Source organism: Camarhynchus parvulus, chromosome 2 (genome assembly GCF_901933205.1).
Source record: "Camarhynchus parvulus chromosome 2, STF_HiC, whole genome shotgun sequence".
Taxonomy (NCBI): domain Eukaryota; kingdom Metazoa; phylum Chordata; class Aves; order Passeriformes; family Thraupidae; genus Camarhynchus; species Camarhynchus parvulus.
In genome coordinates, this window is record NC_044572.1 from 9,282,833 (window position 1) to 9,296,010 (window position 13,178).

The 13,178-nt window shown below is 38.6% G+C and overlaps 1 protein-coding gene across 2 annotated transcripts in view; it reads right to left on the reverse strand.

Moving 5' to 3' along the window:
* PTPRN2 (protein tyrosine phosphatase receptor type N2) overlaps positions 1-13,178 on the reverse strand; it is a 636,599-nt gene that overhangs the window by 58,957 nt on the left and 564,464 nt on the right. For both annotated transcript variants that reach the window (XM_030971071.1, XM_030971072.1), the window contains one exon: positions 3,899-4,046. In XM_030971071.1, coding sequence (XP_030826931.1) covers positions 3,899-4,046 — 148 coding nt within the window. The remainder of the gene's footprint in view (positions 1-3,898; positions 4,047-13,178) is intronic.

Sequence of the window (13,178 nt, forward strand, 5' to 3'; positions counted from 1 at the left end):
TACTAGTTCTGCCTGGGTACCTTGGGTACTTTGGGCATCTCAAACAACACTGGATTCCTGTGATTAAATGACTTAGTCAAGCACAAAATGCCATTACTATCTGAATTATTGTCTGAGTAATTATTATTAATTATTATTGACCAATACTACAGTAGCATGCCATCTCAACCTTTTACTTCTCTCACAGTGGCCCTGCAACTTAATGAAGATTATTTTTGTTGCTAGATGGAGATTGAAAGCTTGCAAAAATAAGACTTACATTTTCCCTCTGCCTTTTGTTTGCTTTTAAGCAGATACTTCTGAAGGAACAGAACCAACAAACATAAGGTTGAAAAAAGGGAATATGGGCAAATTTGGGTTGTCTGAATCCAGGCATCACAGAATAAGGCAGATCTTACAGCGATCAACCTGGCACATCCTGCCTGGATCATAATTTTCTTCCTTCTAGATTTAGACTGTTTTGGTTTTTTTAATACAAAGCACTACACAGGACTCCACTGAATTAAGAAAGTGAAGAACTACTGAGAAAAGAAAGTGGTGCAGCCTGAAGACTACGAAGAACCATAATCTGCTGATTATCATTATTTTGCCCAGAGATGATCTGCAGAAAATTGAACTTTTCTTTGCTCTGAACTGCTCGAGTTCCTTCATTTCAGAGCACTATTTGCACATGCATTCATAACATGGATAATGCACACAACCCTCTGCTCAGGTGTTCCCATCTCTGGTGCACAACCCCAGGCTGTGCCCTTAAGGCAAACAAGGCTCAGATCTGGGTGCATGTTCTGCCCCTAAATGCTTTGTTCTCCTTTAGAGGAAAGGCAAAGCACAGAGATAACCAGGGTGCTTAAATATATACCAAGATCCATGGACATGGCTGTGGGGGACAGTTTGTGATAGATGTTCACTGCAAAAAGTTGTTTGCCAAATGTTCAAAATACCTGTAGATATTAATGGTGTACATAAATAAAAACATACAGTATTGACTTGGTTCAGATGGGCTCATTTTTCAGAGATGGAAAAAGAGAAAAAAACTGGAAAGCTTTTTTTGAGCTGCTCATGTATTCATAAACAAAATAGGCATCACTAAATTATAGCACTAAATATAAACTGTGCATCCTAAATTATAGCAATCTGCTTCTTGATTGGATAGAAGGATACAGTTTTGTTAATCTAGAAGGTCCAGGTAACTTGAATTGTTAGTATGTTTTAAACTAGTAATTAGTTAAGTGCAGTGTCAAGGTGTTCTGCTATCAAGTATTTTAAAAGCTGTTTGTATAGAAAATAGAAAAGTTAGATACAAGAATAAGCTATGACAAAATTGTGATAATAACTAGATCAGTTATATAATTAGTAAAAATAATATTGTATTGGTTCAGAAAGAAAAATACAAAGCAAATACAACATATTAAAGCTTATTTGAAGCCTTTCTAAGAGGAAATCTTCTATGTGAATTGGCAATCTTGTTCTACCTTGTCAAGGTGATTATGAATATGAAAGGGGTGAGGAAACACTAACAAGGCATTACTTACTGTGAGACTACACTGAATATAACATAACAGCTCTGTAGAATATCAAAAGCATTCCAGGTTTGCTTCTTCATACATTATGAAGCAAATCTATGGCTTTTTTGCTATAGTTTTAAAAGTCTAACACAGTTTAAAAAAAAGTGGGCAAACTGGGCCCTATCATCTCAGTCTAATCTTAGAGTCTAAAATAACCAACACCTTATCAAAATTTAATATTGTTTAAACTCTATGCCATACTTTCCACTCATCAACAAAGCAGTAAGTAGTTTAAACATATATAACATGACAGCTGTTTACCAGTGCACAGCAACCTCAGAAAGTGAATGCAGGTAATTTTGTGCAATTCAGTCAAAAAGGAAAATTCCCAGTGCACTAATATTTGTAATAGAAGTTTCCACATTGAAGAAACAAAGCAAATGTATCATTTTACCCTTTTAAATGTACTAAAACACTTATAGTTAAAATTTCAGATAAATTGCAGTCATGCTATCCATGTTCAAATACCTTCACCAAATCACCTTCAATGGCAAAACAACATGCCATGGAAGAAGCAATGGCAGAGAAACAAAGGCTGGTCGATAGATGCCCAAGGTACAATATGATGAAAAGAGACAGATTACCTGCCACCATCCCTGAGAGTATTTAAAAGACATGTACATGTGCTATTCAGAGATGTGGTTTGGTGGTGACCTGGCAGTGCTGGGTTAACGACTCAATATGATGATCTCAGATGTCTTTCCCAACCCAAATGGTTCTATGACACCCAAGTTAAAAACCTCTGCTCTTTAGCACTGTCACAGCCATGATACTTCTGGATTTGGAGGTAGAAAAGTCTAGTCTGAAGGATTCCATCTTACAGCTCATTGAATCACGAAGACACAGTTTCTACATCAGTCAAATAACCAGCACCAATTTTTGGCAACATCCATAGCTCCCATGCTGTCTCTGTGGCAGCAACCAAAACCAGTCTAGCTTAATTTATGAGCAGGAACTAGAAATATCTTAAGATGGTCTGACTGTAAGTGCATTTGATGGAACACTTTAAGCAGGAAGACTAACTTGGATCAATACATATTTTCATGGAAAATTTTCACTGCCTATCATGTCAGTTAAGTGCTTTTTTTTTCAGGACGTAAAAGGGCACAGAAGGCTTGCACTACTTCAACCTTCATGGTGACTTCTTTAGAACTCCTCAACAAGCCTGATCCCAAAACACGTGGAAGTCAGCAAACTGCTGCTGCTGCCCCAAAAGGCTTTTGACCAGCACCATATTTATTCAAGAGAATTAATACTGCTCAGTTGCTGTAATCCTCTCCTGAGTAGAAAAGTATTGCAGAAAGAGCCACTACATAAACAAAAGAAACAAACCCTGCTGAAGCAGGGACTGATGGGCTCAGCTAAATTACCGCATCCTTCCAAAGAATCTTCACTCTAAATCTGGCTATGACATTTACTTAACGTGTTACCTGTCATTTCTCCATTCCTAAAGGAGGAATACCACTTACTCAAGACTCTCTTAGGGAAAATTAATGTTTTCAGGGCACCTTAAAAATTAAACCAGCTATATATGTTTGCCAAGCTATCCAGCTGGATTGTGGGCATGCTGATTGAGAGCATTTTGGTTGCTGTGGACCGTGCATATATTCTCAGTTTCATTTTTGTTTCATTGGTTGCCTAATGAAATATGTGTCCATACATTACCAATGTGATCTATGAGATATATATATATGTTTGCATAGCAAAAATATGTTACTTTTATTTCAAGCTCAAAAGGCGGCTGCTTACAGGAAAGAGCAGATTCTAGGAATATAAACATCAGTTCCTTTTTTTATCATTATTTTTATTTTTGTGTGTTTAGAGAAGCCTTGCAGAGAGAAGCCAGTTTGCAAACTTATCCACTGAAGCCTAAAGGGTCTCCTTCAGTACAGCTGAGTATGCGATAAACAGATTATCTGACTCTGCCTATAAACTGCTGGTGTTACTGCTGGATGGACAAGAGGCCAACTTGTCTCGGTCAGAAGAAGAGACTCCTACTGAATAGCTGCAGATGCCACTCTTGTACAGACAGTATATTCCAGCACTGACAATCACTCTGGCTATGGAATTTGGTGAGACAGCACAGCTGCAGCAGCAATGTGGCACAGCTGTGTATTTTTTGTAACATATATGCAACTTACAAGGAGATAAACAGGGTCTGATAAGACAACAGAACCTGCACCCAGCCCAAAATTGTAGCCACAGCTTCCAGTACACACAGAAACCACTCCACATTGTTTACCTGCCTTCTGCAGCTTTCACACCACTGTGCAAAGAATACTGGGGACTGTATCAAGAACCAAAATGCCAAGATGCAGAGGAAGTGTACATACATGGTACCACGGCCCTCGAGCGGTTCTTCGGCACGTTCTCCTCCTGCTGTGCCACGCTGCTCTCGTTGGGCTCAGCCTGGTAAGCACACAGGGCTTCCCACTCCTTCTCCAGACGGTTCTTGTTCTTCAGGTGATCTTCCATGTAGGACTGGAATGAAAAGAATACTGCATTAAGCAATGGCTTAGCTAGGCTGAAAGCTAGGCTTAAAGGATGTTTCTAAAAGCGTGGGAAACCTGAGCTTTGGGGAAAAAAAACTGGCTCAGTTTTAAGGTTCATTTATGTACTTAATAGAGAGTTGACTTCAAGCTTATTTGTGCTATAAAAAATGAGAATGATAAAATGTACCAGTGCTAACAGAGAGGAAATGTATGAAACATCCAGTCACTGAGCTTTAGGAGAAAATTATTTCTTCTTCAGTACCTAGACAACGTAAGCCTAAATGTCTCTTTCATCAGGCAATGGAAAAGAAACAAAATTCCATTAACAAAAATTACTACAAACAACAACTTTTGTGAAAACAAAGGATTTTACAACCAAATTTCAAGCACATATGTATTTCACAACAGTGACAGAACTATTGAAAAGAATTTAAAAATTGCCAGGCTGAACTGTTGTGACCTAAGCACTGGGTCATCAGAAACTCATCTTGCAGATGAACAGGCACAGAGAGGGCCTTCAGCTGAGGAGGTGTTGTTAATTAATATTAATATATGTTAAGGATTGTACATTGCATTCAGTTAACAGTATTGGGAAAAGCATTGCCAAAGAAAAGTGTGGCAGGATTATGGGCCTCAAAGTATCTTGGTGCTGGTCTTAACGTTTTGCAGATCTCCCAAGGCTAGAGCTCCAGCAGTGGATAGGAATTCAGCTCCAAAGATTTGAGAAAAGTGAACCAAAAGTCTTTTCCTCCACCCCACGGATCAGAAAATAATCCAAGTAGGTGAAGGGAGGAGAGCAGAAAACAGGAAGACTGGGGGAAACCCAGAAATCTTCCCCTCCCTTTAACGTGAAAATTAAGAAAGTGATCACCTGGTACTTTAAGCCTGCTTATACAGGCTCATTACCTTGCACAGCCTGCCATCTTCTACAGCAAGCAAGAGAAACATCTCACTTTACACACTGTTCATATTTGTAAATTAAACTCCACATTGTCTGTACTAGGTAGGTTGAAATTAACATTTCTAAACAGATTAAAAAAAAGGACAGACTGTTTAGGAGACAGGTTCAGGGCTGGGGTCAATAGCAGAGCTTCTTGCCCAAACATCAGGTATTGCTGGAACCTTCTCTAATACAGCCCAATCTATAGCAAACCTTGTCTAGAAAAAGCTCCCAGAAAGGATTCACTGTAAAGTACAAAAAGCACTTTAATTGCTTAGAAAACCCTTTTCATAGACAATCTTTCTGATGTTGAATTGTTCTTCCTAAATGTGCTTTAAAGAAGAAAGGCTCTCGTGCCGTCTCTACAGGTTTAACAGAAGGTGTAAAAAGCTTGCAGCTTGTCCTCTGCCAAACAGGAGCTCTGCAAATCTGCAGTGCCACTGTGCTTCCCACCTGGCTGGCAGGGCAGGATACAGCTCCCTGTTGCAGCTTGAACAGTTTTTTGATGACAAAGAGCCCCTGACACACAGCTTTGTTTGGTGCAGCGTTTGCTGGGCGCTGTCTTTACACAAGGTTTGTAAATCAAACCTGGTACTGAAAAACCAATTCAAGAAGCGACGCTTCAGAAGGGATGTCTTTAAGGACATAGAAAGATATTGCATTAGAAGAAAGGTTTCTAAAGGAGATAAAAAATACTGGTGGGCTAGATACAATCAAAACACCTACTGTGTGATTGCTTTTTCTCTATAATGAAGGAAGAAGCATTGCAGTGGACAGAGCTGTGGCCTGACAGATGTGGATCTGGGAGAGCGGTGTGGCCCCGATGTGTGTCAGGGTGTGGGTCTGGTAACAAGTTCCCAGCATTAACTTGCAAGTTAACAGGAGGAAACAATCCTCTAATTGTTTGTTTGTCCTTGTCAAAAGGCTGTTGCTACCGGGGAAAGGAGAGAGGCTAAAGATCCTGTTCTTTTCTCCTAGCAATTCTGTGCCTGGCTATGTGTACTGAAATCATAGGGGAAAAAGAAAAAAAAAAGAATAATCCCTCCAGAGCAGAGACTTGCTGGTATATAAGAATTTTTATGAGGCAAAGGGAAAAATAGCAAAATCTTACAATAGCACAGAGCCAAGACTGCTGGCTTCAGAGCAGCTGTTTAGCATGCAGCAGAGATCAGGCAGTCAAGGACCAGCCCGTAGCATCTTCCCATTTTAAACCACAGTTTTATAATCTGATTCATTTTGACATGCCCATCACCAATGTCCCACAGACTTCAGGGACATTTTATGCAGATATACAGATCTGCCAACACTGAATCTCTCCAAAATCCTGGTAGGTCCACAAAGCTGTAGGAAAAGGGCCATGAACATTTGATTCCTAAGGCAGGACTGAATGTAGTAAGGAGCTTTCTGTTGACTCCAGCTTGTCTCTCTGATGATTTCAAGGATTGTATTTTAAAAAGAAATTTAATTTCCTTTTTAAATCATCAAATCTGTCACAGTTAAGGTAAAGCTTACAGTTAGGTAAATTGACTGCTTTTATTGCACATGAACTTTCAAATAACTCAATGTTCTTTAAAAGTTATTACTTTTACCTTAATTTTTCAGGTAATCTTGAGTGAAAAGATACATGAATTTTCAAATGAAAACACACTGAAATCTTTACTTTAACCAACATTTTTTGTATGGTTTCAATTCCTGCATCACATGGATCAGATTCACAGGGAACTTCCTGACATACCTTGAGGAGGTGTTTGACTATTTGAATGGACCCATGGAAGGCTCTGCCCAATATGAACATCTACTTTACACACATTTTTAAAAGCTGCTGAGGAAGAAGCTTGCTTTAAAGCATTCAGGAGCCAGAAAATTCCCTCAGAGTTAAGTAATCTTTCATTTACAGTCCTTCAGAGCCCCTACGCTCATCCCCACTTTGCTAAACAGAAGCTTAGTGATTTTGAAACACTCTCTTGGGAGCTGCTGGATGTACATTAAATTGAGTGGAACTTCTGATATTTTAGAGATTGCATGTCTACTCAAATCCACTCCTTAATTAGGATGTTTTGATGAGACATTTTGCAGTGTTTGCCTGGTGCAAAAGAAATTCATTACCAACGTGTCAAACACGCACATGATTGTCCTTGTCCCAGAGCAGCAGGTAAAATAAATAGAGGTTGTCACCACTATTATTGCAATGCTCCTCAAGCCTGCTGAAAAAGCAGAGGTCTAGCCTCACCAATATGGGCACAACAAGGCAAGCCCTGTAATCCCAAGTATATGCTATTATTTAAACAAACACCATCTGCTTGCACAGGTCTTCTGATGCACCTTAAATTCCATTAACCTTAATTTTCCTTCCACAGGGACTGACCTGTGAGGACAATTGGTAGCCCAGTCCCTACCTTCTCTTGTTTAGACAGAGGAGATACTCTTGCTGCCAAACATGCTGTGGGGATAAGGAGGATGCGCTGATGGAATGAGGACAGAGTGGATGTATTATAAAATCCATTATTACTGTGTGAGACCTGCCAGTTGCAAGGCAAAAGGGGAGCTTTCAGCAAGAGGATGAAAAGCTGTCCCAGGGACAATGATTGGGCTGAAGAGACACTGCCAGTGGCACATATCAAGACAGATTTTATGTGCCTCAACACAGGCACAAAGAGAGAGCACAGTGGCCTGGCTTGGCTTTGGTAGAACATGGCTTTGTTAGAGCTTCCTGTGTGCACAGCTGATGTTGTAAAAGGGTGTCAAACTACTTTGGTTTTCCTTATTTTTTTCTTTACTCTTTTATCATTCTTTACTCTTTTATCTTTGGTTTTCTTTATTTTTTCTTTACTCTTTTATCAAGAGGGGTGTCCAACACATGCTCTGTGACTAAATAAGGTTAAAAATATAAGTGTTAAATTCTAATTTACTGGCCTATCTTTAAATCATAGAATGACAGAATCATTTAGGTTGGAAAAGTCTCTCAAATCATCAAGTCCAGCTGATAACCCAGCACTTCCAAGTCCACCACTAAGCCATGTTCCACAGTACCACATCTATATGTCTTTTAAATACCTCCAGAGACAATGGTGACCCCACCACTGCCCTGGGCAGCCTGTTCCAGTGCTTGACAGCCCTTTTGGTGAAGAAATTTTCCCTCATATCCAGTCTAAAGCTCCCCTGGCACAACTTGAGGCCACTTCCTCTTCTCCTATCACCTTTTACTTGGTTGAAGACACAGTACTTTCTTCAGAGACAGTACGGTTCGCATCTGTCAAGATATTTGTTTTAAAAATGCCTATTTTATTAGCTGATGTTCAATTGCCACAATTATTTTTGACAACATACTTCCAATACAGTACTTGAGCAGAAACCCTTTCCATGACTGAGGATGCATCTTTCAGTGAAAATATGTGCAGCTCTCAAATTGACAGACCTTGACAGGTCTAATCGAATTTCAAATGTCAGCTGAAGATGTGGATGTGAAATTATCTTAATCCTTGTGAAGGGTGACTGCTCAAAGCCACACTGTTCACCCAACAGTGTGGGAACCACTGCTTTCAAACTGCTGCTGCTTTTTCCAGAGATGCAGAGAGCCAAGCAGTGCTGTTGTGCTTCCCAGGGCTCCTCAGAAGGAGGAGAGGAAATTCTAGAGGAATTTGTCTTAGCTATTATATAGCAAATTGTGCAGAAAAAGACTATACTTGAAGACATTTGTTTTGTATTCTTGTCAGTTAATTTAAATAATGTGGTTTTTTGCCTTTGTTCCTTGCTAACTCATGGGTTGTATCGTTCTGGCCCAGGATGCCCCAGAATTCTTGCTACTCTGTTTGAACTTCTTTGTGTTCTTTAGTACACATTGCATTGACTACATTTTCTGCAAAAATCCAATTTGCTTTCAACACCACATATGGTTTTGTCCTTCCATTTTCTGGCTTAATACCTTATCATTAGTGGCTTCACAGTAAATTTCTCTGTTCCCACTCATATTACTCACAGTGCTATAGAATTCAGAGACAGAAGCAGCCTATCTGATTACTTGCTTCCAGGTCTTCAAATAATATCATTGCTTGTACTTCACTGGAATTTTTCTAACATTTGTCTGCTCTGTATCTAAAGCAGAAGCCTAAAGCACAGTTCATTACTACTTCTTGGGACTCTTGACTGTTCTGAACTATACATTGTATACCTGGAAATACACAAATATTTTTAATAAGGACCACTAATTCTTATTTGAGATTTTTTTAATAGGGATGTCAACAACATTGCTTTTCTATTTCAAACTTAATTTGCTACTCATATTCAGCAAGCCATGTATTTCAACTTGAGTCTGTTTGCTCAGAATATTCCTGTTCTCCACAATTTCTGCTTGTATATATTCCAGTGTCTTCACAGATCATGAATTAATGGATCTATGCAAATTATAGGTATGTCTTCTTGTGACTCTTTTCTTCAAATATAATTTCTTTGTTGTATGTGTTTTCAGGTTTAACACTTTCAAACTTTTGAATTACTCCTCTGTCATCACATCTGTGCAGAACTTTAGACTGTGATGAAAGTCATTGTCACTTCCACTCATTTCCACATAATTATTTAAAAAGTTAAATATAACTGGATCTAAGAGCAATTCCTGTACTCTGCCAGACACTCCTAGACACAGCTTTCAATCATTACTTTTTGTCTATCAACCTTTTGCCTCATTTCAATCCACATAATTGTCCTCTAAAAATTTGGCATTAATTTATCAATTAACTATTCATGAGACAGTGTCACGACTTTATTAAAATTTGTATGTATAGCATCCATTGTTTTCACTTCAACTACTGGGTTTTGTAGTTTTACTTAAATAAAAAGCAATCAGGTTTGACCAGGCAAGATTTGCTCTTTAGAAAATTATGCATATTCTTACTTATTGTTCAACTATCCAATGGAAAGGGTGAAGGAGATTAGCAAACACACAAAGGAGAGACTCCAGCCTTCCCCATCCTCTTAAATGACACCCTTACATTTATTTTCCTTTTATGCCCTTAAATAATCTCTCTCTAGATAATCAGTAACTCCTTTTTTAATATGTGCTCCATTATTTTCTAGGGCTGCAGTCTAGACTCAGGGAACAGCAGCAGAAAAGTTAATTTCTCTTCTCTGTTCCGGCTCCCCACTCTTCTTTTACAAAATTATTAGTTTATTCTTCTATTTTAATGCACACAAACTTGTCCAGAGCTGATCAAATAAAGCCCCCTGAGATCAGAGTCACTATTACAATTCTGAGCCATATTCAGATCCTGCTGAGCACCACAATGTTTTTTCTACACTTTCTAAGCATTTCTCACTTCCCAGCAGTTTCAGAGTAACACTGAAGTTACTTTGGGGTCTTGCTTGCAGCAGATCAGTCTTTCTCCCTGAGCTGCCCTGGTGCGCAGACAAAAGGCTGGAATCTCATCACACGTTTCCATGAAGAAACTTCCAGTGGTGCTGAAAAACATGGGAACAGAGCCAAACTATGCCCATCCTCTCCTACTTTTCTTCCTAGCAAAGAAAACCTTAAATAAAGAGAGCATGCGCTATCTCAACCAATTTCAGTCTTTCCATCAACTAGAATGTTAAGAAAATAATTTTTTGCCAATAGTTAGTTGTTCCATGGAAGTTCCACAGTTGTTTTTGGTGCTCTAATTCAACCAACCCCCAATAATGCAGAGCCTGTAACTGGTACCAAGACCAGCTCCATCTCTGAAGATTCAATCTATAAATGTTAGGAATACCAGCTTTAATCTTAAATATCAAGTTCTCAATATTAACTGCAAAGGAGTGTGACTTTATAGGGGTAGTTATATTTGGCTTATACAGACACATAAAATGAAAAATTCTGTAGTGGCAGCTCATTGTCAGTATCTCACAGAACTTGTATCTGGAAGAAATCTCAGTAAATTACCATCTGGCTGTAAAGCCTCACATGCTCTCAATCCTGGGGAGTGTTCTGCATCCCTGCTTTACTGGAACCAGGATTTCATCACCTGATTAGTCAGTCATTTCAGGCTGAAGGCTCCTTTCTCTTTTGTAACTTGTCCTGTGCCATCTCAGATCTCCTGCTTACAGTTACCACAAATGAAAAAATATGGGAAATAAAACCTTGGGAATTTGTACTTTCACTTGCAAAAGACACTGAGAAATTATTTTTCCTCCTCCATTTGCAGCCATATTACTACTATGATGTATTTTGATCTAATAGTGCTTGTATTTCTCAGGACATGATTACACCAGTGAAAAAAACAGTTTTGAAGCTTTTCAGTTAGGTACTGAAAAATGCTATGGAGCTCTACTTGTAATTTGGCATGAAACACTACTAATATCATACATAATGCGGTAGGTGATGAAGGAAAACTTAAAAAAAAAAGCCAGAGGGAGGCAATTCACTGACAAAGCAACTATTCAGTGTGGTTGAGAATAATATCCCTAGATTGCTTCAAATAGGTTGTATTATTCAGAAATAATTTAACTTCCATGGTGATACCAGCCAACAATAAAAATGACATTCCATAGTTTCAGTTTCATATTTTTAGATGTAAAGCTCATTGTAGACACCTAAGCATGCACACAGAGAGCAGTTGTGCTTTCAGCATGCCATCTTAAATAATGTTAATTTTTTGTCCCTGGTTTGCTAGAGAAGTATCACCTCTGCACAAGCAGTGTAAGGCATTATCTACCAGACTGGACCAGTGTGCAACTTTGGCCAGAAAGGCTGTAATTCCCAAGCATATTAGATAGCAACCTATGTTCTGTTTGCCTAAATTAATATACCCTTGATGCAGTGTACATCACCATCTCTCCCTCTCCTAATGCTCTGATAATAGAGTTTTGTAACTTGTAAAAGGATTACTTCAATCCAATCAGCAGGTGCTGGGATCAGTGTGTGTCACACAAACACTTGCTAATCCCTTTTCTTACAGCTCCCAGCTGCCAAAGGTGTTCAGTGAAATCCCAGTGAAATGGAGGGATACAACCTTGCCTGGACTGACACAGGTTGTCATCTCTGGAGGAGATCTTGGAAAATACATGCACTGCTAAGAATTGCTTCAACTGGAATGGTGGAGGCAGGTATACTTTTAAAAAGAAATGCAGCTATGAAGTTAAACATTTTAAAAAATGGAATGCTTAATTATGAAATATTTACTCTACCTGGCTCTCTAAATATAGCAGAAGACAAAGAAATTCACTCCACAAGGAATCCCTTCTTAAGGAGTATCAGCTACTTAATGGTGTCTTCTAGGTCTTAAAATACAACCACCCTCATCTCCTCCTCCTTACCCCCTTTCTTGAAATCTAAATTATGCCTCTGAATTTTCACCTCTGCAATTACTTTGCTTTAAATAAACCTTCACAAAAAAGAGAAGATGACTGCCATAAAAGGAATATAATTTGCTCCCTTACAATCCCTGTATTTCTATAGCTCCTTCTTGTCCAACTGTCTGAAAGTGCTCACATTACTCCTGCAGGGGAGGCAAGTATCACTGCTGCTTCACAGATGGGAAATGGAAGGGCTCAAACACTGAAATGAATTTCCCAGAGTCACAGAATATGGTCCTGAAACACTAATTTTTGCAGGAATATTCTTGACAGCTGTTTTTTAACCCCATGATCATCTTTATAAACATGGCTGAAAGTCAGGACACCTTTATGAATCCGTATCTGAGAACGTTTTTGTAATTACAAGTATACCAAATGTTCTGACTGTGATGGAATTAGTACAGATTTTGGGTTGGGGATTTTATTTAGAAGTACATGGTTTAAGTGTCTGGTGAGTAGATAAATTTATGCACATGCTGAATGCTGTTTATGCAAAGACATGCCAAGGTAAATAATATATAGGTAAAAGATGAATTATCCAAAAGCATTTTCTAAAATTTCTGTACTTTTTATAGCAGATTTCACTACAAAAATCTTAAATAATAAATAGCCTTCACAAAAAGGAACAATATTACTTAAAAAAATTAAGGTCTAAACCTCTTAGCCAATTACTGCTATTTCACAGCATGGGATATGTTGTGACATTTTGTAAAACCAAAAATAAATCCAAAACAAGAAAAAACTCAGCCCAAACCTCCCCATTAAAGACAGCTCTGCAGTACAGGAACTGGCACCAAGGAGAGTGTCAGCTGAATTCATCAACTGAGACATTTTGGGAAGCATTTCTGGTAGCTTTGTTAA